Source organism: Microcaecilia unicolor, chromosome 8 (assembly GCF_901765095.1).
Source record: "Microcaecilia unicolor chromosome 8, aMicUni1.1, whole genome shotgun sequence".
Classification (NCBI taxonomy): domain Eukaryota; kingdom Metazoa; phylum Chordata; class Amphibia; order Gymnophiona; family Siphonopidae; genus Microcaecilia; species Microcaecilia unicolor.
Genome location: NC_044038.1, coordinates 51,574,066 through 51,597,829, shown reverse-complemented (window position 1 = coordinate 51,597,829; position 23,764 = coordinate 51,574,066). Strand labels below are relative to the sequence as shown.

Below are 23,764 nucleotides of genomic sequence, written 5' to 3'. Positions count from 1 at the left end.
ATACCTGCAGATGCTCTTCAATATCTTTTCTATCATAGGTGATCCCACTGGGGGTGATGCAAGGTTCCCTCATCAGCTCAAAACTGATCTTTCCACACAGGTAATCGGGAATGTCATGTTTCTGAGAAAAGATAGCCTGAGGTCAGACAGCTGCTCAACACTCACTTAACCTACCAGTGTCTTACAGGGCTTTCACTACTGCCACCCTGATAACTCAAACCAATGAATGAATGTGGTTTTGCCTAGGTCTCTTGTTCAAATTCTTCTACAGATTTCTAGCCTTAATTCACATAATTGTGTGGCAAAAGCATAGCAGCTCTCAGTCTGGAGACAGAATAGTTAAAATCACAGGGACAAGTAGGCTGTGGGGAGAAATGGGTTGAGTGGGCAAAAGATGCCACTTGTACAGCATAGCACTCTAGATCTTGCTTCATTTCTCTCTATTCTTGCAGTATAACATGTACTACAAGCTCTGACTTATGAGGAGAGGGGGCATGAAACTCGGTCAAGTTTGTTGGTTAGAGAAAAGTAGGATACTCCTGCTTGTTTCACTCATTTCCCTCATCCCTTTGCTCACCTGCAGCCATAGCACTAATCCCTTCTGAATCCCCCTTCCTTGTTTGCACACCAGTTCTATTATCTTGCCACCAACACTCAATGCAGAGCTCCCCCACCTCCCCTCCAGCTGTCAGCAGGAAAACAACTAGACTTCAACATGCAACTCTCCTTAGAAACTTCCTTGATGTTGTTTTTCAAAAGGTGGTATAATACACCCAATAAACCATATGTGGTTCTGTCAGTAGTAGTCCAAGATTGATCAGAACCATATACTGAAATAGTGCTACTCTCCAGTTGGTGGGAGTGTGCAAAAAGCAAGGAATGGGGTAAAACAAATGAAGAGGGCGGCAAAGGAAAGATGGGTTGGGAAGGAAAAAAAAGTGGAGTCAACATAAAAGGAAACAAGTCAGGAGAAAGAAAGGAAGGGGGTCACAGAAGACAAGAATAAATAGAAGGGCTCACAAGTACAAATTATCCTGGATGGGGGAGAGGAGGGGTGCAGCTTTCTCTGCTTTAAGATGGCCTGCCAGTGAATGGAAGAAAGCTGCATCATCTTCTACCATAGAGTGCAGTGGTTTCCACACCTGTCCTGGGGGGCTCCCCAGCCAATCAGGTTTTCAGGATATCCACAATGAATATTCATGACAGAGATTTGTATGAACTGCCTCCAATGCATATAACTCTCATGAACACTCATTGAACTCTGACTTCTCTGGATATCAGCCTACTGCTCCAACCTGTGGGCCACTCCTCCACACTAGATATGTTCAAGTGTTTGTATTAGAGCATTTGAAAGAAAAAAGTGTTTTAGACACTCAGAATTATCCAAAAGATTGTATGTTGTTCATTTACAATTATGCAGGACCTGAAGCTCATATGTCAAGTCTGCAGATCTGACATAGATACAGCGGGATTTGTGTGATGGTTTGTGTCAAAATTATCTCTATGGTAACTCACTGTTTATAAACAAGTTGAAAATAACCCCAGATTTTAAATGGGACACCATTTTTTCATTGGTATTTGGTCCAGCAAATTATCAGTTATTGGTTGAGTCTCCTGCTCTTTGGGTGACTAGTGCTGCTTGTTCTATAAAGGCAGAGAAGGGAGCCCCAACGTGGGAGTCACAGGCACTTGTCTACATCTGTCAACTGACTCAGGGTGCATAGGTTATAAGGCATAGTAGGGAGCAGTAGGCTAATTTCCCAGGACCAGTGACAGGCTGCTGCAATGGCTACAAGAAAGCTTGGCTAGGGAGAAACCAATATCCACTGCAATTCAGACTTGAACACTTTGCAGAAGATGGGGCTGAAGCAAGTTAAGAGTGCTAGAAACAAACAAGAGGAAGTGAACCACATAAACAGTCCTAAGGCAGGGGGTCTCAACCCAGTCCTTGGGATACACCTAGCCAGTCATGCTTTCAGGATATCCATAATGAATATGTATGAGATTAATTTGAATGCACTACCTTTATACTATGCAAAGCTCTCTCATGCATGTTCATTGTGAGTATCTTGAAAACCTGTCTGTGTGTGTCTAAAGAGCTGGGTTGAGAACAACTACTTTAAGGCAATAAAGTTACATAAACCTTTTATTCCTTTGAATTTCTTTTAAGTGAGAAATCTAGGCTGATATTAGTTGTTTTAATTCCAATGTGTAAAACTGCTTCTAAAATGAAGATCAGTACTGCCTAGGAGCTCAGCTCCCATTACTGACGAAGTGTCATCTTCATATTATGAGACTGCAGACTGATGTAGACCAGACATATTCACACCAGAGAACAAGTTCCCTAGCCCACACATCCATTTCAATCCTGTGTCCCATGTGTTCATAACAGACTCTCCCCATTCCCAGAACTCAAAAAAGAACTCTTGTAGTTCACTACACCACCAATGGCATCCATGTATTGTATTCTACGCCACCAGATAATCATAATAGTAAGTAATGAGGACTCAGTGCTTCAAACTTTCACTCTGTTCTCTCACAGACTTAACTGAGAGCATTACCACATCACTGGCTTCCCCAATATAGAATATAAACAGGTGCCCAAACTGTGTTCAAAATAAGTGAATCAATGTTCAAAATTTAAACTCATGGTTTAAATGAATCAACATTCAGAACTTAAAAACTCATGGTTAAAATGTGTAACAATTTCACTAAATTGTCCAACATTTATAGATTATATATTCCATAAATACTTATTTCAAAGAGGAATAAGTGGTGATGGTCTAACAGAGTGCCCCATTTCAAACTTTGCTTCAGGGACCAGTGTTGCTCTCACTATCCACTTTCATGACTTATTTCATCTTGAAATAAGTTTTGAACGTTGAACACAGTTTGGGCACCTGTTTATGTTCTATATTGAGGAAGCCAATGATGTGGTAATCTCATTAGACAAATTAGCTGGTTTTTCCAGCTCTTGTCAATATTCATATGCTCTCAGTTAAAGTTTGAGAAAAAACAAACAGAGTGATAGTTTGAAGCACTGAGTCCTCCCTATTATTATTATTACTATCATGATTATCTACAGGTGTGGACAATTAAAAAGAACTGGTGGAGTAGAATGATACACAGATGCTCTTTTTTTGAGTTTTGACAGTTTGTTTTCTTTTTTTTACACGAGTTATTCTGGGGATTACTCTTCCATCTCCAAGCACTAGTAGACCTCACCTTTCTCTTTTCATCCACTTGAGAGAACAGCTCATCCATATCTGCTAGGAATTTGTCCTGAAAAAAGACAAAAGCAAGAGAGTTGTTCAAATGCCATTGCCCTGTGCTGTCCTTATCCAGCTTGCAGAGCTATCAAATACTATTTTACAAGGTGCAACTTTTCATGCCAAATCTGACTCTGTTATAGGCAACAGAATGAGCTAAAGCTAGATTATCTGTTATGGGGGTTCTCCATATACAGCAGGATAAGCCAGCCACATATAAGTGATGTCATCAATTGACAGTGCCTATTTTAATCTGCTCTAGAAGAACCCAGAAAACTCTAGACGATGCAAAGGTCACCTCCTATTGGCCAGTGACATGCTGGTCACCTTACTTCAGTCACATAGTTGAAGAGGATTCAACCGTTGGGAAGGTGGAAGGGATAGCTTATCCTAATGTCCACAGAGACTCCTCCATTACAGATAAACAACCTAGCTTTCTCTGTCAATATCAGAAAAGAAAGAAAAAAAATACATTCACTCTTAAGAGAAAAAACAGAGTGTCATAGCAGAATGACATTGGCAGACCCATTGTTTAATCTCCGGATTATGGATTCTCTGTACGATAATCATGCTACCTAGTAATATCATCAAACACGAGTTTCAGCTGAAGAGCTATAATGTGTTACAACTGCTAGTAATCTATACCAGTGTTTCCCAATTCCAGTTCTGGAGTACCCCCTTTGCCAGTCAGGTTTTCAGGATATCCACAATGAATATGCATGAACAAGATCTGCATGCACTGCCTCCATTATATGCAAATTTCTGTCATGCATATTCATTGTGGACATCCTGAAAACCTGACTGGCAAGGGGTACTCCAGGACCAGACTTGGGAAACAATATGAAAGGGGGGGGGGGAGATAGAACAAGCCCTTGAGAACCACCACTATATATCAGATTCAAGAGAGGCAAATGCATCATTTCAGCACACACCAACATTTGTATTTCCATTTCCAACCATCAATAAAACGATGGGCTTAAAGCCTTAGAAGTAGATAAGCTAATCTTGCAGAATTTATGGTTTTATTGAATTCCTGAGATGTAGTAAGTACTTTTGGCATAAAAGACATCAACTGGACTTGTCTCAGGTACAGACAGCAGCATACGCAAACAGAATTAATGGGATTCTAGCCTCATCTGTGTACTTATGACTGTTAACGGGGGGGGGGGGGGGGGGGGGGGCAGCCTGCATGTTACTTCCTCAGAAGGGCTTCTGCCACCTGAAATTGGGGGAGAAAATAGTCTGCACTTGAAATATACCTCTTTGGGTTCACTGCTACCAGTACTACCCTGTCCCTTTTCAGTCTGGCCCCTGTCAAGCTGGCACTGCCACCTTGCTGTAGTAAAATCTTCTGAAGGAGTGGTCTTGCAAAGAAACAAGAGACAAAGTTCCTTATGAAAGCCTCTTTGCCCCCGTCTGCATCCTCCCACTATGAATCAGGATATATCTCACATGTTTGGCTTCAATACTGGCAAGCTCAGCTCGGCTCCTGGTCTCCTCCATATTCTCCTCCAGCTGCTTCCTTTTACACTCATCCAGTTCCCTAAGACAAAAGCCACAAACACATGCTCAGAGGCAGGGCTTCTATGCTCAAGACAGACTTATAATCATGTCAACCTTCATATGAAGGTAATTTTATAACAGGGCACATGGTTTAAGAGGACAAGCAGGCACCTAGGTGTCTGTATAAGTGGCAGAAATAATGCCTAACTTGCAGGTACAGACCGTTACATCTACTCTCGAGCAGGTAAAATGTGCCTGATTATTTACATATGTGCACAGATTACAGTATTTTATAATCTACACTCATACTTGTGAACTCCACCCATGCTCCATCCTCAGCTGCAGGGGGTTTTGGACCCTGGCAGCACGTGGTCCTCACAGCAATGCTCAGGCATGCCCCCCCCCCCCCCCCCCCCCCCCGACTTTGACTGCATTTCTCAGAGGCATAGGATACCCGTGAAAGGCCTCATTTCTGTGATCAAGAAGTGGTAACAGTACCTCTCCTTCTCTGCCATGATTAGTTTAGTTAAATAGGAGTGCAACTCATTCTCCTGGTTTATACGTTTCTCCTCAATACTGTTCCATCGCTTCTTCTTGGCAATCCGCAGAGCGCTTGGAATATCATCCCCAAAATTTAATCGCTGCTCCTTGGCCAGGTTGTACGCTGTGGAAAGATCACATTCTTATAAATGAAATATGAAAGCTAAAGATCAAACGTTAAGTGAATGCATTTCGGGAGATAAAGAAGCTAATGAACACTTAACAAGGACCTTCTCTGAAAGACAACACTCACATTTGGCCACCAACATGTCCACTGCTATGGCTATACAGGAAAGGAGTAAGCCATAATATGCACTGGACTCAGCATTTAGGCAAGTATTAAGACTCCTGCTCAAGAAGCTGTCATCTAAGCCCAAACACAATCTGCACTTGTTCAAACCTGACTTCAGAGTGAATATCTCACTCTGTTTACAGGATTCACTGGGCAGGTGCATTACCAGGTTGTGGTGTCTAAAAGATCTTGGATTCTGTTGTACCTTTGGCTAGAATACACAAACAAACCAACACTGTATGTTGCAGCTTATATAGTTAAGCTCCCAGTGCCTTACCTGTAATCACTGTGAAAGGTGTTACATTACACTACATTATGTGTTTCTATACCACTAATACCTTTTAGTTCTAAGTAGTTCACAATAACAATAAGAGCCAAAGTAATCCCTTGGGAAACAATATTAAACAAACCTCCTAAAAAGTAGAGTCTTTAAGTTATTGAATAAGGAAAAATTAGTCAGAATATTAAAACATAGCTGTAAACATTTCCAAAAAGAGCATGAAACATGCAGTTTGCTAACAGGATGGCTAACCTGTGGAGAGCTATGAAAAATCTTACAATTTAAACAAGGCCTCAAAACTCAAAGACCAATGGTCTGACCAAATGTGTCAGTCTATCCCCAAAGGGGTTCCCAGACATTATCATTGGACCCACTAAATTTCTCCAGAAAACAAGAGAGCAACAAAAAACCCTCTAGAAATGGAGAACCCCTCCGAAGGGGCACCACCTTGCAAGTGGTGGAGGGGCTTCCGTGTTTCAATGACTCAGAGGGCTATGCTGTAGGGTTACCCATATCAGACAGGCCTCTGAGGAGAAACCAGACAAAGAGTGTCCCAACCTGGAGGATCCAAGATGGCGTTGAGGGAGGACGTACGCTAGTTGAGTTCCCATTTTACACCAGAATGCCTGAAGAAGAGGGCGCGCTCCCCAGAGAATGGGGAAGAGAAAAGGCAAAGCCGTGGTGCTGTCCTCCTCGAACACGGCTGAGGTTCCCACCACTTCTCAGTCTATTTTGGAGAGATTCGGGGTCATAACGTCGGGGATATCGGTTCTTGCTTCGGGGAACAGCAAGGCTTTATTGCCGAATCTCAGTGGAGGGAGTGACTGAGTCCCCCGGTTGGCACGACCCCTCCAAGACCCTGAAATAGTAATGCTTCACTATGGAGGTCAATAATGGAAACGCCCGAAGTGGGTTAGGATTTTCACGTGACCCGAGGAGGTCCTGGCGCAGTATCGACTCGGATAATAAACCAACTGGGGGATTGGAGAGTGAGCTCTTCTCCCCGAAGATATCTGGAGCGGTTTCTGTGGAGAAATTGGACTTGGTGAAGCCAATAATGTCATAATGGACGTACCATAGGAACTGCAGCAGAATGTGAATAACTCTTCTTCAGATGTTTAAAATTTTTCACTATGTGAGTTAAAGAATTTATATTAATACTTATCTAACAAAGTGGAAGTCCAAGATATAAAAATAGAGACTTTGATTACGGAAATGGCTTCTCTATGAAAATCAGACAATTTGGTAATGAAGAATAGTTATCTTTCTTGTAAAAATTGGAATTTCTGGAGAACCAATTAAGGAAAAAAACTTGAGAATGATAAATTTACCTATAATATCCTATATATCAGCTACTGAATTCTTGAAGAAATATTTCTCTGATACTTTGCTAATACCTTTTGATAGCCACCTTTTGGTGACTAAAATTATATTTCCTTTAAAATCTTCTTTATCAGAGAAAAGAGATGTAAGTTTAACCGACATTTTGGAAAATTCAGAAGTTATAGATAGAGTTATATTATTAGTGAGACTTTCGTTTTTGATTTAGATAGGAACAATGTTTTGAAATTGTATTTCCGATACATGGTTGATAGTTTTTTGGGTTCAAAGATGCATATATTTCCTGACACATCAAGGGAATCGCAGACTGGGAGGTATGAAGTCTTGGCTTTTAAGCCAGGAATCATTGCCCTAGGTGGGACCTTCCTAGCGCGATTCCCTTGTAAGTGTTTTATTTCCTTATTACTTATTTGTTTGAACCTAAGAAATTATAAGAGTTTGTGGAAACAGATGAAGAATGCTCTGCAGCAACTTCCTTCAGTTGCCACTGTACCGGCTGCAATAACCGATTAACCTTCCTCCCCTCAGAAAATGTGAAGTGTAAGATTAACCATTTTGAGTTTTTCTTATTTTCTTTAAGATTGTTTTCCTGATCTTGGATCTTCCAGTTGTGGACAATTATGTAAATATATATTGTTGAGAGAAAATGTTTTCCTTTTTATATTAATTTCTGTATTTCCTTACATTTATGTGATAAATGTGAATGTAATTAAGTCAAATGATAATTAAATAAAATAAAATAAAAAAAAGAAATGGAGAAAAACTTGCTAACTAAAAAACTGGAGAAAAATAGCCATAACCCATAGTCTGTTTTAGTCATCAAAAATATCCACATCAAATCCCCAAAGTTCCAATACACACCAATGGTAGTTCATGACTTACATCAAAATAAAGTCTCACAAGTATTTAGCTTGACTAAGAGCTATCTTTTCCCAATATCAGCTTCTCAAGTTGCTACTATTCCAGTGCAAACAGGAATTCTATTCAAGTGCTTCAGAACATGAACAATTCCAACCAGCCAGGTGCCCTTGGCCTGGATTGGCCGCTGTCGTGGACAGGATGCTGGGCTCGATGGACCCTTGGTCTTTTCCCAGTATGGCATTACTTATGTACTTATGTTATGTACATCCAAAAACCTGACAAGGACCACTTGTTTTGCGAACCCGCTGCTTCAGGAGGTGGAACCAGAGCTTAGAAGATTGGTATAAAAGCTGGTGGCCATTTTGGACAAACACTTACAGGAACAGCCAACCACAGACAAGACAATTCTTAAGGTAGTAATGTTCAATAGAAAACGTGCCACTCCACAGCCATATTCAAACCCATAGGTTCAACAGTATTAAGAGAAAAGATCCAGCGTTGTTCTCACTCAGTATTTTTTTTTAATCCCCACCTCTCCCACTCTTAAGTCATCCAACAGTGCAAATCAGTAAATTCATGTTTAACGTTAATACAATGTTGTTACGACAGGTACACATTCCCTTGTCAGATGTCGAAAAGCACCCCCCATATTACAGAATTTGCATTTAATACAATGTTACGACAGGAACACATTCCCTTGTCAGATGTCGAAAAGCATCCCCCAAATTACAGAATTTGAAATGGGGCCAGCTTGCTTTTGGATGTAGACTACCCAAACCCAACTCGTGTAAAACCTGTACCACCCTTCTCATGGCTTCCTTACTCTTCCTGTATGAATTCTAGAAGATCAAGCAGTCATCCAAGTAGAGATAAACCAACACCTCTTCCTTGCGCAGGGTGGCAGCTAGGATGACCATGACCTTGAAGCACATACTTGGGACCATTGCCAACCCAAACAGGACAACAAAACTAAAAATACTGCCCCAAGACTGCAAACCAAAGAAACCACTGGTGCTCCACCCGAATTGAACAGGTAAGTGAGAAATTCTCCCCTGCCGTATTGCCACAATCACAGATGTGAACATAATAACCACCATACTGGGTCAGACCAATGATCCATATAGACCAGTATCATGTTTCCAACAGTGGCCAAGCTAGGTCACAAGTACCTAGCAGAAACCGAAATAGTAGCAACATTCCATGCTACGAATCCCAGGGCAAGCAGTGGCTTCCCTCATGCCTATCTCAATAACAGACTATGGACTTTTCCTCCAGAAATTGTCCAAACCTTTTTTAAACCCAGATATGCTAATCGCTGTTACCACATTCTTCGACAAAGAGTTCCACAGCTTAACTATTCGTTGAGTGAAATTTCCTCCTATTTGTTTTAAAAGTATTTCCATGTAACTTCCTTGAGTGTCCCCTAGTCTTTGTACTTTTTGAACGAGTAAAAAAAAAAAAATTGATTCACTTCTACTCGTTCTACACCACTCTGGATTTTGTAGACCTCAATCATATCTCCCCTCAGCCATCTCTTTTCCAAGCTGTAGAGCCCTAACCTCTTTATCCTTTCCTCATATGAGGGGAATTCCATCCCCTTTATCATTTTGGTACTCTTCTTTGAACCTTTTCTAATTCTACTAAATCTTTTTTTGAGATACGATGACCAGAACTGAACACAATATTCAAGGTGAGGTTGCACCATGGAGCGATACAGTGGTCTTATTTGCCATCCCTTTCCTAATAATTCCTATCATCCTGTTTGCTTTTTTGGCCGCTGCTGCACACTGGGCAGAAAATTTCAGCATATTGTCTAAGACAGGATGGACCGTGCAGGTCTTTTTCTGCCGTCATCTACTATGTTACTATGTATCTAAATCTTTTTCTTGGATGTGGACCCCAAGGTGGACCCTAGCATCATGTAACTATGATTCAGATTATTCTTTCCAATGTGCATCACTTTGCATTTGTCCACATTAAATTTCATCTGCCATTTCGATGCCCAGTCTTCCAATTTCCTATGGTCTTCCTGCAATTTTTCACGTTCCGCATGTGTTTTAACAACCTTGAATAGTTTTGTGTCATCTGCAAATTTAATCTCACTCATTGTTCCGATTTCCAGATCTACCTTTAGTAAGTGCCAACCCAAACAGGACAACAAAACTAAAAATACTGCCCCAAGACTGCAAACCAAAGAAACCACTGGTGCTCCACCCGAATTGAACAGGTAAGTGAGAAATTCTCCCCTGCCGTATTGCCACAATCACAGATGTGAACATAATAACCACCATACTGGGTCAGACCAATGATCCATATAGACCAGTATCATGTTTCCAACAGTGGCCAAGCTAGGTCACAAGTACCTAGCAGAAACCGAAATAGTAGCAACATTCCATGCTACGAATCCCAGGGCAAGCAGTGGCTTCCCTCATGCCTATCTCAATAACAGACTATGGACTTTTCCTCCAGAAATTGTCCAAACCTTTTTTAAACCCAGATATGCTAATCGCTGTTACCACATTCTTCGACAAAGAGTTCCACAGCTTAACTATTCGTTGAGTGAAATTTCCTCCTATTTGTTTTAAAAGTATTTCCATGTAACTTCCTTGAGTGTCCCCTAGTCTTTGTACTTTTTGAACGAGTAAAAAAAAAAAAAATTGATTCACTTCTACTCGTTCTACACCACTCTGGATTTTGTAGACCTCAATCATATCTCCCCTCAGCCATCTCTTTTCCAAGCTGTAGAGCCCTAACCTCTTTATCCTTTCCTCATATGAGGGGAATTCCATCCCCTTTATCATTTTGGTACTCTTCTTTGAACCTTTTCTAATTCTACTAAATCTTTTTTTGAGATACGATGACCAGAACTGAACACAATATTCAAGGTGAGGTTGCACCATGGAGCGATACAGTGGTCTTATTTGCCATCCCTTTCCTAATAATTCCTATCATCCTGTTTGCTTTTTTGGCCGCTGCTGCACACTGGGCAGAAAATTTCAGCATATTGTCTAAGACAGGATGGACCGTGCAGGTCTTTTTCTGCCGTCATCTACTATGTTACTATGTATCTAAATCTTTTTCTTGGATGTGGACCCCAAGGTGGACCCTAGCATCATGTAACTATGATTCAGATTATTCTTTCCAATGTGCATCACTTTGCATTTGTCCACATTAAATTTCATCTGCCATTTCGATGCCCAGTCTTCCAATTTCCTATGGTCTTCCTGCAATTTTTCACGTTCCGCATGTGTTTTAACAACCTTGAATAGTTTTGTGTCATCTGCAAATTTAATCTCACTCATTGTTCCGATTTCCAGATCTACCTTTAGTAAGTGCAATCCCTCTGTCTCCCTCCCTTTTGGCCATGCCTGCGGTTCTCTCTCAATTCCCTCCCTCCCTCCCTTCTCCTCCCCCCTCTCCCACACAGTCTAGCATCTCTCCCTCCTCTCCTGGACCAGACTGTGGCTCTTTATCAGGTCCCTCTCCCACCTGCTCCTGGTATACCTTTTTAAAGGCAAGTCTTCGGCCCTGCAGGCCAGCAGCAGCTGTACTCAATGGTGCCTGCGGCCTGCACTGGGCTTTCCCTCTGACCTGGCCCGCCCCTTCTGAAACCATTTTTTAAAAACCCAGCTCTGTTTTCCAGTCTCAAGATATAAGATTTTAAAATAAAAGATTTGGAGGTTGGGCTCACTCAGAGCTAGGTACTAACAAACAGAAAAGACCACAACCCAAGGACAGGGAAACAACCTTCTGATTGGCAGGGGGAGGGGCAAACAAACCAATCTCTGGCCACACCCCCAGGCTCTGCAGATGTTGGTACTGTGTTTGGCAAAATATTAGCTGGGCCATGGCCCCAGTAGCCCATTCTATTCCACTGCCTATGCCACTTCCTAAATATCCATGGTACAAGTAACTAGTTCCAGACCACAGGGGTCAGAACAATTCTGACAGGTAAGACTGCTTATGACCCAGCTAGCCTCTACCCAACCATGATTATGGAAGGTATAGTCCAGCTACCATTTAAAACCATGAGTGATATAATACACATTACTTACCCCTCTGCAGGTTGCCAATGGACTCATCATAGTTCTCCAATTCCAGCTGACATTGCCCTAGGAAGAAGTGTGCTTTGACCGATTGACTGTCCAATTCTAATGCATGCTTACAGTCCACTAGTGCCTTGTCATACTGTTGCATTTTCAGGTAACATAAGGCCCGATTGGTATAGTACACTGCTACCAAAGGATTCCGGTTCTGGAAAAGAAAACATATGTCATTGCTCCTTACAGGTTGATCTAACCCCCCAGGGAAGCTGGGGAATTTGCTGATAGAAAAACTTCTCTACTGCTTCAAAGGTGATATTTAAAACAGGCAATTCCCAGGTGTCTTCTGTATAATTGATGTTTGTGAAGTGAAAGTATCAGCAGGAATAGAAGAGAAATACTGTGTACCCCATGGGCATGAAGCATACAAAAAAAAAAAGTGTTTTCTATTCTAGTAAGCCTTTCTTCATACCATACCTTGCAAATGAATACTCGTTACACATAAAAGCTGATCTTGGACTACACCATTTGTGGTTTATATCATCAGAGCTCTTCTGAAAGAGCCACAAGTCCCCAATGTCTCTAAAAAGCACAGAATTGGAATAACTCATAATTTTCACTAGACCCATGCAAAGGTTAGTCAGATCTACTTAATTTTAAAGTAACATTTATCAAGAGGAAAACTATCCTCTAAAGCAGGAAATCAGTTCATTTTAAATCCCTAAACTAAACCATACATACCAACCGTCCTTAATATCCATAATAAATAAACATGAGAGAAATTTACATCTACTGCCTCCATTGTATACAAATTTCTCTCATGAATATTCACTGCAGATATCCTGAAAACCTGAGTGACTGACTTGAAAGGTTTGGGAACCACTGACAGACACTGCAAAAGAACTAGTCTAGTTCAGTTCTCAACCCAGTCCTTGGGCTGACTGCTGAGGTGTGTCCCAATCTGTTTTTGAGGATATCCACAATGAATATGCACAAGAAACTTAAATGTTCTACCCTCACTGTATGCAAATATATCTCATGCATATTCATTGTGAATATCCTGAAACACTGACTAGCTCAGTGTGTCCCTCAATCTAGAACCACTCTCAGATATGCATGTTGTCAGGCTCACCTGGCAGCTCCATCTAGCTGAAACACAGTTTCTCAAGCCAGTCCTGGAGCACCCCTTACCCAGCCTAGTTTTTAGAATATCCCCAATCAATATACATGAAACAGATTTGTACACAGTTCTCTCATGCATATTCATTGCAGATTTTGTGAAAAAAATCAAAACACAATCTAGAAAACTTGAACGAGTATGGAGAAAGACAAAAGATGAACTCACACTCAACGCATGGAAACAAATACATAGAAAATACAAATACGCAATAAAACAAACCAAAAGGTCCTACTACAAAACCAATTAGGACCGGACTACAAAGATTTGAAGAAACTATTCAAACTCGTAAATAAGTTACTAGACACCACCCCTATCACCACAACCAACACAGACATCCCACCCGCAGACAAACTTGCTAACTACTTTAACGAAAAAATAAACTACGCAGCACACTTCCTCATCACAATACCAACATCGAAATCTTCTTCAACGATCTGGACCCATCCTCCGACGGATACCCAGCTGACCGCATTTGGACAACACTTAATCTCAGCACTGAATCAGTTACACAAGCGACTCACAGGTTCACCAAGACCCACTGCAAACTGGATACATGTCCCAGTCATCTACTCAAGTCTGCCCCAGACTGCTTCATAGCAGACCTTACATCCCATCTAAACTTCATGTTACAACAAGGTCTCTTCACTGAGGAACATGGCAACATCCTACTCACCCCAATACCAAAAGACGCCAAGAAAAGCACAAACGATATCACCAATTACCACCCAGTTGCGTCTATCCCATTAGTATTAAAAATGATGGAGAGCTTCGTGACTAAACAGCTTACAGAATACCTGGACAAGTTCTCAATACTACATAATTCACAATCAGGATTCCGATCCCACCATGGCACCGAAACTGTCCTAGTCACCCTCCTGGCCAAATTCAAGCAGGAGATTGCCAAGGCAAAAGCATACTCCTCCTCCATTTTGACATGTCGAGCGCATTCGACGTGGTAAACCACAACATACTACTAAGAATACTAGGCCACTTGGGGATTGAAGGAAACGTACTTAACTGGATCAAAGGCTTTCTAACCACCAGAACTTATCAAGTAAAATCAAAGTCAAACATATCACCACCGTGGAAAGCAGTCTGCAGAGTACCTCAAGGATCACCCTTATTACCAATACTCTTCAACATGATGGACTCCTGCGCAAACTCATTCCAACTGAAACTGAACACAAAAAAAAAAAACACATTACCTCATCCTCTCCTCTCCATATAACAAATACAAACCTACAACCATAAATACTCCAGGACATACCCTCCCTACCTCGGACAGTTTGAAAATACTCGGTGTCACACTCGATCGCAACCTTACCCTCGAGAGCCAAGTAAACTCTGTAACAAAGAAAATGTTGTATTCAATGTGGAAGCTCAAACGATTAAAACCTTTCTTCCCAAGCGCAACTTTTCGATACCTAATACAATCAATGGTCCTAAACCATGCAGATTATTGCAACAGAATCTATGCAGGATGCAAAGAACAACTCATAAAAAAAACTCCAGACCACCCAAAATACAGCAGCCAGGCTGATATTCAGCAAAACACGCTTCGAAAGTGCCAAAGCCCTCCAAGAAAAGTTGTATTGGCTCCCAATCAAAGAACGGATCATCTTCAAAATCTGCACCTTAATCCACAAAATCATGTACGGCGTAGTCCCAGGATACATGACAGACCTTATAGACTTCCCATTAAGAAACAAAGGCAGATCATCAAGATCCTACCTAAACCTACACTACCCAAATTGCAAAGGACTGAAATACAAAACAACTTACGCAGCCGGCTTCTCCTACATAAGCGCACAACTATGGAATGGGCTCCCAAAAGCTGTGAAAACAATCCACGACCACTTGAACTTCAGGAAATCACTAAAAACCTACCTCTTCAAAAAGGCCTACCCCAACGACCACACGTAACACTCTTCACCTACCAACACAGCATGACTATGATCAAACAGGACATCACACAATCTTCATCCATTCCGACCCTCCACTTATACCTCATACGATTACTATACAACTTTGTATTTGTTATCCACCGACTGGGCAAACGCCTTTGACGGTACTATGTAAGCCACATTGAGAATGTAAATAGGTGGGAAAATGTAGGGTACAAATGCAACAAATAAATAAAATCAGATTGGCTAGGGGGCACATTCCAGGACTGGTCTGAGAACAGTGACTTGATGCTTTGACTGTCTCCCACCCCTGTCTCATCTTTTCCTTCTGAGCAATTTCTAGTATGCCCCATTTTGTCTGAGTTTCCACTTAAACAGAACCACCAAGTGCCTCCACTCTCAACTATCCAGAATTTTTCTCTTTTAATACCCTTCTCACTCCCTTCCCTCCATCTCATCTCACCTAACCCAACCCAACCAAGCAGCTGTAGCAGTGACAGGCATCAGGACCACACAGTGTGGCTGCTTCTGGAACCTGAATACAGATTTTAAAATCCAGTTACTAGGTATGTTTTCTGTAATGACTAGAGCCTCCCTCCCCCCCCCCCCCCCCCAGCAAAAGGAAGTGATGCACAGTTGTACATTGGGCTGTGAACCCCCACCCCACCCCCTTTATTATCCTTGGCTTGACTGTTTCTTTGAATCATGTTGGCTTCCATATGGCTGTGCGGTTTAAAGGAACAGTCGGAACAAAGATGGTAGAGGTAGAGGACATGGCCTGCTGTGCAGCCACGTGCCTCCTCCTCTTGATCACAACAGGGAGGCAGAGCCCCTGAGGCTGCCTGTGCAGAATTCTACATAGGTGGTGATTTCTGCACAAACTCTGCTTTGCGTAGTTGAACAGAATTCCCCTAGGGATAATGATTAAAATGTAAGTACTAAACAGGTAAATAAGGGGTTAAGATTTAAAGGACTCCAAGCCCCTAGGGATAATAATTAAAATGTTAGTACTAAACAGGTAAATAAGGGGTTAAGATTTAAAGGACTCCAAGACGGCACAGAGTTCCAATATGAAACTTTATTCATTTTGCTTCACATTTATTTTGCATGTATCTCTCCTCTGAAATGGTGACGAGCAAGGGTAAAACAAAGACTTGCTCCTCAGAGTCCTCACCAATTGCTACTTCATCTGTAGAAAAGTTTGTGGTCTGTCCAGCTGTAATTTCCTCTGGAGTAGGCGCTGGCTCTAAGGCAGCCTTGCCAGAGCTCGATGTATCAGTGAGCCTGGAGGATAGACTTCTGCCCCCTGACCCAGGCATTCATGCAAACCCTGAGCAATCGATACCAACACTGACCCCCAGAACAGCTGGCAGTGTTTTTGGTACTGAGCGAGCAGCTTTTTCAGGGTGTAGGAGGGAGGAGTGTCTGGACTCTGGAGCTAGTAAAACTGCTACGGGAGGCAGTCTGGGAGACAGCAGATTTGGTTTCCCAATTTGCAATAAAAATCTGTAAACTACTTGAGGTAGAGAGTAGAAAGGAGAGACCATTGTTGAAATAAGATATGTGTTTAGACTAAGTGAAGTAGATTGGTGCACTCCAAATGGCCCTTTTGGTAAAACCAGCTATTGTCAGTTTGGATTCTATCTGGGAAGCAGTAGTTCGTTTGGAAAAGGTGCTCCTGATTAACAGGCATGATGTGAATATTTCTTTGCAAGACTAAGTCTCGATTAGTTACCCAAGAGATAAGGAGTTTTGAAATGGAAAGAAAATTAAATAATTTTCAACATGATTTAGTGGATGTATGGGCAAAGGGAGTAACATCTGCTTATTAGTTTGGCTAATAAGATGGAGAAGTTTGAAAACTTTGCAGAAAATTAAACCTGCATTTTGCTAATTTCCCTAAATCTGTGAATATAGCATCTATGGAGATGTTTAGAAAATACTTTCTGAAAGTATTGAGAATTCTCAAAGAAGCCTTACCACCAACTTCACAGATATATTGCTTGCCAGAGAAGACGCGTCAGAATATCGCATGGGAAGATCTATTTGACAACAGTTTAAATTTCATACAAATCAAGTTTATTAAGGGGCTTAATATCCCACCTATCAAAATTTGTGTCTAGGCGGCTTACATATTAAACATATAGCAAGAAGCATTAGGGTATGAATATAACAACACATGACACATATGGGGGAAAGGGGAAGAACTACAAATGTTGATAGGATAGATGAGGGGAAAGAGAAAAAAGGAAGGTGCTGTAGGGCTTTGGACTCATTGATGCAGGTTCTATTCCTTGCGATTCCTAAGAGAACATTAGGAAAAAGCATCAGTGAATAAAAATGTATTAAGTTCTAATTTGAAGTCTGAAAGGGAAGTTTGATTTTGGAGGAAATGCGGTAGTTTATTCCAGTGCTCTGGACCCTGTACCGAAAATATGGCTTTCCTAGTATGTTCATGTATGATTTCACAAAATGTTGGCATCACTAGTAAATTCTGGGAGGAAGATCGAAGCAGTCTTTGAGTAGTGTATGGAATCTGTAATCGAGATAAATATGATGGCTCCTGTGCTTGCTGAATCTTGTACAATAATACGGTAGGGCAGTAGAAGCCAATGGGCTGTTTTTGGAAGTGGGGTGACATGATCACATTTTTTCTTAACAGTAATCAATTTTATAGCTATGTTCTGGATTAATTAAAGAGGAAAGTGTTAGATATTAGATGTACCCTCTTAGTGCTATTTGTGCTGTAACAGGATAAACAGTGGGTTTTGAGACTTCATTTTGGGAATCGTGAAAAGTTGTTTCGAGGGGATGATATCTGTGTGGAGACACAGGAGAAGAGGTTTTGTCAATGCACTCAGAGGTTATTATTTATTTGTAACATTTGTACCCCGCACTTTCCCACTCAATGGCAGGCTCAATGCGGCTTACATAGTAAAACAGGATAAGTTGACATGTTGTTATTATAGGAAAAATGTAGGGGTGGGGTAAGAAGGAGGATATAATATTCCCTGCGATTATGCATGGAAGCACATTTCTTCTGGCATTTTCTTATAAATGATTTGCTTCAACTGGATCTGAATCGCTACTTTTTCTATGAACCCAAACAACTTACGGCTTTTCTGGTTAAAAAACTGTTCAGCTCCCAATGAGCTAAGGGTTGAAAAGTAACTACAGTTACTATTGTTTTTTTGTAGACTTGTAAAACAAAGTTCATCATTCTAAGCATTTTTCCTTATATTTATGCTTGCTTTATCTAATGCATTGTTGGGATATCTCCCTCTGTTTATGGGGGCCTCTCTATTTTAGTTTGTGGATTTATAGGGAGTCAATGTGCTTTGAATTGTTTGCTTTGTAGGAAGCGAGAGTTTTCTCGTGTACCACTGCAGTTTTTTCCCTATGCACATGGCTTTATTTCTCATGAATATTTATGTTTGTTCATTTATAAATGCAAAAAAAAAAAAAGATTTAAAGACAGCTTCAAAAAATGTGGGCTTTTAGCTTTGATTTGAATAAAGCCAGAGATAGTAATGATATACTAACTCAGGAAGACTATTCCAGGTGTATGGTGCAGCAAGATGGAAAGATGAGTCTGGAGTTAGCAGTGGAGAACAGTACAGATAAGAGTTACTTATCTGATGAATGGATGTAAGGAGCTGCAGAATTAATGCACTTGTAAGTCAGTAAGAGAAGTTTAAATTGTATGCAAAAATGGATTTGGGGTCAATGAAGTGACTAGAAAATAGGGGTTATGTGAGGTAGTGACACTGGCAAAAGTGTAGCAGAGTTTTGAATAAACTGAAGTGGACAGTGACAGCTCAGTGGTACACCCCTGAGGAGTAGGTTGCAGTAGTCTAAGTGGGAGGAGATGAGAGTGTGGACTGAGATATTATTGGTGTGTTCAGAAAGAAATGGACAATTTTGGTGACATTATAGAGAAAAACCAACATATCTGAGCAGTCTATGATATGTGCAGAAAAAGAGAGAGAGGAGTCAAAGATGACCCAAAAGTTACAAGATGAGAAGACAAGAATGACAGAAAAACAAAATCAAAAGAAAAGGAATCTCATTTTTCACAGTCTTGTCACATCATAATGTGAATGTTCATCTGTGACTGCATGAAGAACTAGATATTTCACTCTTGTGCAAGTGACTCGATAGTTCCATATCCTAGAATAAAGTACATAGGGCCGGATTCTATAAATGGCACTCAAAAATGGATAACAATATACAAATACAGGGGAATGTCGTTTTAAATCAGAGTACAATACTATATAACTATATCCCAAGTGCACTCCAATTGTGAATATACAAACTTTTAAATATAACAACGCATAAACATCCACCTACATTTTTAACTCACACACATATTTTGAGGAACGGCATTGAATAAAATCCTTGCTCTTTAGCACAGATTGTTGGTTTTGTGGTGCTCCAGTACCTGCCAAAGTGACCCGTGACTCATATGAGTCGGATGGTACAAGGGACAAATAATATCTGAGTCAACAAAAACTGAGCCTAAGTGCCTTTGCAGGTGTGGACATCATCACGTAGTGGGTTAGGGCCTGCCGTTGATTGAACTTGTGGACAATTATTAGACCAGCTTAGTATAATTAACGACTGAACAGGTCGTGCTGAATAACTGTGAGCCATCTTCACTGAATTGGTGTAATAAGGGTCGAATTATGGGTACATGGGAGCCCTGCAAAATAGGTGTGTGATTTAAAAATGTATGTGGATGTTTATGCGTTGTTATATTAAAAGGTTTGTATATTCACAATTGGAGTGCACTTGGGATACACTACAAAAATGGATGCCAGAAAAGATTGTCGCTAAGCGCAATTCCATGAAGGGTACACACTTTTTATAGAGACCATGCTTAGCGTCGATTTCCTTGCCCATACTTTGGGCGCCAGACTTATGCCTGCTGAAGCCTGGTGTAAATGCTGGTGCCTAAGTTGGGCATGCTGACCCATTATTCTCAGAATGCCCGACACACCCATGCCCCTACAATGATCACGTCCCCTTTTGAGTTGCTTGGTGCCCAAATCCCCATAGCGCACATTACAGTATAGCAAATAACCAGATGTGCACGCAAATCCTAATTGATGTCAATTAATGTCAATTGGTTAATGGCCAATTAACAGCTCATTAGTCAATTAAATTGCACATGCATCTCAGGACTGCTCCCAATTATGGGCACCATATATAGAATCCAGGGATAATGTCAATCAGCTGCAACTTCAAGGGGGATATCAGACAAGAGAAGCCAGATCTCTTAACATTTCCAAAAGGGATAATGGAAGGGCACTGACAGGACTTCTATATTTTTTTGAAGATGACTTCAGTGAAACATGAATAACACATCAAAGAGAATGGAAAAAATATGAAAGGTCAATATAAATCTGAGTAGTCAAAAAGGTTTTCAGTGCAAGAAAGAAGCGTCAGGCATTTTGGAGTACAGAATTCCAGGAAAGAACTAGTAATTATCAAACAGAAGTTGATCTAGGATTGACCATATCTAATTATTTTACAGGTGCCAAAAAATTTAACAAGGCAGTGATAAGAATATGAACTCTTTATACTTGATTGCTTAATCTACTATGTCAATCATGATCTTTGATGTAAAACTACTTGTATCTCTCACTCCGGCATGGCGATCGCCATGACGGAACAATGTAAGCCACATTGAACCTGCAAATAGGTGGGAAGATGTGGGATACAAATGCAGCAAATACATAAATAAGACTAATGGAAAGCTAAGGAGCTGCATTTTCTATGTTTTATGATATTATAAATTGATATTTTTGATTTTCATAACCTTGAGTTACAGAAGACAGGGCAATCAAATGTAATAAATAAATAACTATGAACAGAAAAACCATAGAAAAATAGAAGAAGTGATTGCACCTTGGTAAAAACTTCAGGGAGACCCTATCTGGAGTACTATATCCAGTTTGGGAAGTCAAAACTACTGTACTTATACAAACAGTATGAGCAATGCAGGAAAACAGAACAGTGCAGTTTTTATACCAAAAGCCTTGTATTAGTCTTAACATAGTAACATAGTGTCCAATAGTTAAAACTATTTAACTGGCCAGTTAAATAGAATTTTAATCTCTTATCTCCGCTGAATATCCAGGGTTAGTGGCTAAACACTAATCGGATAAATGCGCAACTTATCCAGTTTGGCGCCGATATTCGGCACCTAACCAGATAAGTTTCGCAGTCAAATAGGACCACATAATAGCTGTTCTATCTTTGACCTCTAAAAAGTTAACTGGCTAGCGCTGAATATCAGCATTACCGGTTAACTTTTTAGCGGTTAGCCCCCCCCAGATATATAAAGTTGGTCACTGTAAACAGCCCGGCATTGAATATCTGGGTTTTAAAGCTGGCAGTGGATAGCAAAAGTGCTGCCCGCAGCTGCCTGAATATTGGGCCCATACTAAATGACAGCAGATAAAGACCAGCACAGTCCATCTAGTCTGCTCAGTACAGTCCATCTAATCTGCACAGTAAGGTAGCTAGAGTTGTAGCTGCTGCTCCATGGTTACCCCGTCTACATCTTTGTTTAGGGTTGTGTCTGCCACGCAGTTCAGCCTGTACCTGTTGGTCTATGCAGATTACCCTTTCTATGCCTCTTTGGAAGCGTGAAAGCCATTTAAGTTTTGCTTTGATTTAATCCTTTTGATAAACAAGGATCCTTGGTATTTTCCCCATGTTTTTTTAATTCTGTCACTTTTTTATCCCCACCACCTCCACTGGGAGGGTATTCCAGGCATCTACCACCCTTTCCATGAACAGCTATTTCCTTATGGTGCAAGGAAGTACACTTAAAAGGCTACTTCATTTCATTCCTCATCTTTGAAAAAGGTTTGTTGTTCATTAATACCTTTCCAATATTTAAATATATGTATTCCCTGTCCCTTTCTTCTTCTCCTCCTCTATGGGAACACATATTAGGTTTTCAAGTCTCTCCTCATATTTTTTATGGTACAGAAGACATATTATTTTGGTCAACTTCCTCTGAAGAGCTTTAAGTCTTTCTATATCCTTAGTGAGATATGGACTCCAAAACTAAAAACAGTACTCCAAGTGAGGCCACACCAAAGACTTGTATAGAGGAAACACCTCACTTCTGCTGGTTATGCCTCTGTATGTAGCCTAGCATCTTTCTGGCATTAGCCACTGCTTTGTCACACTGTTTCATAACCTAACATCCTCAGATACTATCACCCCAAGGCCTACGCTCCTGGACCATATGTGTCACTCGCTCTCCCCCCCCCCCCCCCCCCCCCATTTATCGTGTATAGCTCCTTTGGATTTGTGCAACCTTCACATTAAAGGTTACTGCCAAACATTAGCCCATGCTTCTAATTTTTAATAGATTGCTTCTTATGTTGTCTGCTGTCTTCTGGATATCCCCCTCTGTTACAAATTTTCATATCACCAGCAAAAAGCCAAACTTTGCCTTCTAAAGCTTTGACAATAGCGTTCACAATTATAGTGAAAAGAATCTGTCCCAGGATTGATCCCCAAGACACTCCACTACTCACCTTTTTTTCTTTGGTGTGAATTCCATTTATCGCCACCCTCTTTCATCTGTCAGGGGGGTGGTGGTGAATGGAATTTACTTGAATCTAAATATGTAGATCCTAGAGAAAAGGAAGAATATGACCAGGAGGTTCAAATCCTGCTTACTTCTTGTGATCTTGGGCAAGTCATCTAACCCTTCATTGCTTGAGGTACAAACTTAGGAGCTCCTTTACTAAAGCATAGCACAAGCAATAGGTCCACTAAGTAGCACTTAGATATAAAATAGGCTGTGCACACTAAGCTTTAGTAAAACAGCCCCTTACATTATAAGCCCTTTGGAGATAGGAAATATTTTGTGTTTCTGAACATAACTCTTGGAACCAGATTTAGCATGAACGTAACTCACCTTGAGCTACTATTGAATAAAAGATGTAAGTTAAGTCCAAATAAATAACTTACGCATAAATAAATAAATTTATTTGGATTTTGCTCACACTTTTTTTTTTTTTTTTACATTAATGGCCACAAACACATAGACCCAAAAAAGGCAAATGGGACAAAATTGGCACTGAAGTTCAGCCAGCGTCAACGGTAGTAAAACTCCCCGGTACTCACGATGGCTTTGGTGTAACAGGCCACCGCCTCCTGGTACTTGCGGGTGACGAAGAGCCTGTTTCCCTGCTCCTTCAGCTCCTGAGCGCTGGCGCTCTTCTCCGGACTCCCGCCTCCCCCGCTCTCTTTTTCCTCCTTCCCCTTCATGCCAGGGCCAGGCCTTGGACAGGCGGCCCTGCTCAGTTAGGCCACAACACCAGCGACCTCGTCTAAAGATCGAAAACTATGAAAGGTTCCGCTCTCACAACTCATCAACATATAACCAAGTCCTCACGACTCTGATGATGACCAAGATAGAAGAGTCAAGAAGACCCCTGACACGACCCGTCACGTCAGCGGAAATTCCGGTACTTTTTTTTTTTTTTGTCACAACGGGGCGGCGCTGTTATTCCAATCCAAC

The 23,764-nt window shown here is 41.0% G+C and overlaps 1 protein-coding gene across 2 annotated transcripts in view; it reads right to left on the bottom strand.

The window, feature by feature from the left end:
• STUB1 (STIP1 homology and U-box containing protein 1) overlaps positions 1–23,696 on the bottom strand; it is a 30,036-nt gene extending 6,340 nt beyond the window's left edge. For both annotated transcript variants that reach the window (XR_003943070.1, XM_030211467.1), the window contains exons 1-6: positions 23,368–23,696; positions 12,142–12,340; positions 5,271–5,436; positions 4,722–4,812; positions 3,226–3,282; positions 5–121 (exon numbers count right to left, since the gene is read on the bottom strand). Coding sequence is in view for 1 of the 2 variants with exons in the window: in XM_030211467.1 (XP_030067327.1) it covers positions 5–121; positions 3,226–3,282; positions 4,722–4,812; positions 5,271–5,436; positions 12,142–12,340; positions 23,368–23,511 (774 nt within the window). In the remaining variant the exon portion in view is untranslated. The remainder of the gene's footprint in view (positions 1–4; positions 122–3,225; positions 3,283–4,721; positions 4,813–5,270; positions 5,437–12,141; positions 12,341–23,367) is intronic.
• Between the last annotated feature and the right edge of the window lie 68 nt (positions 23,697–23,764).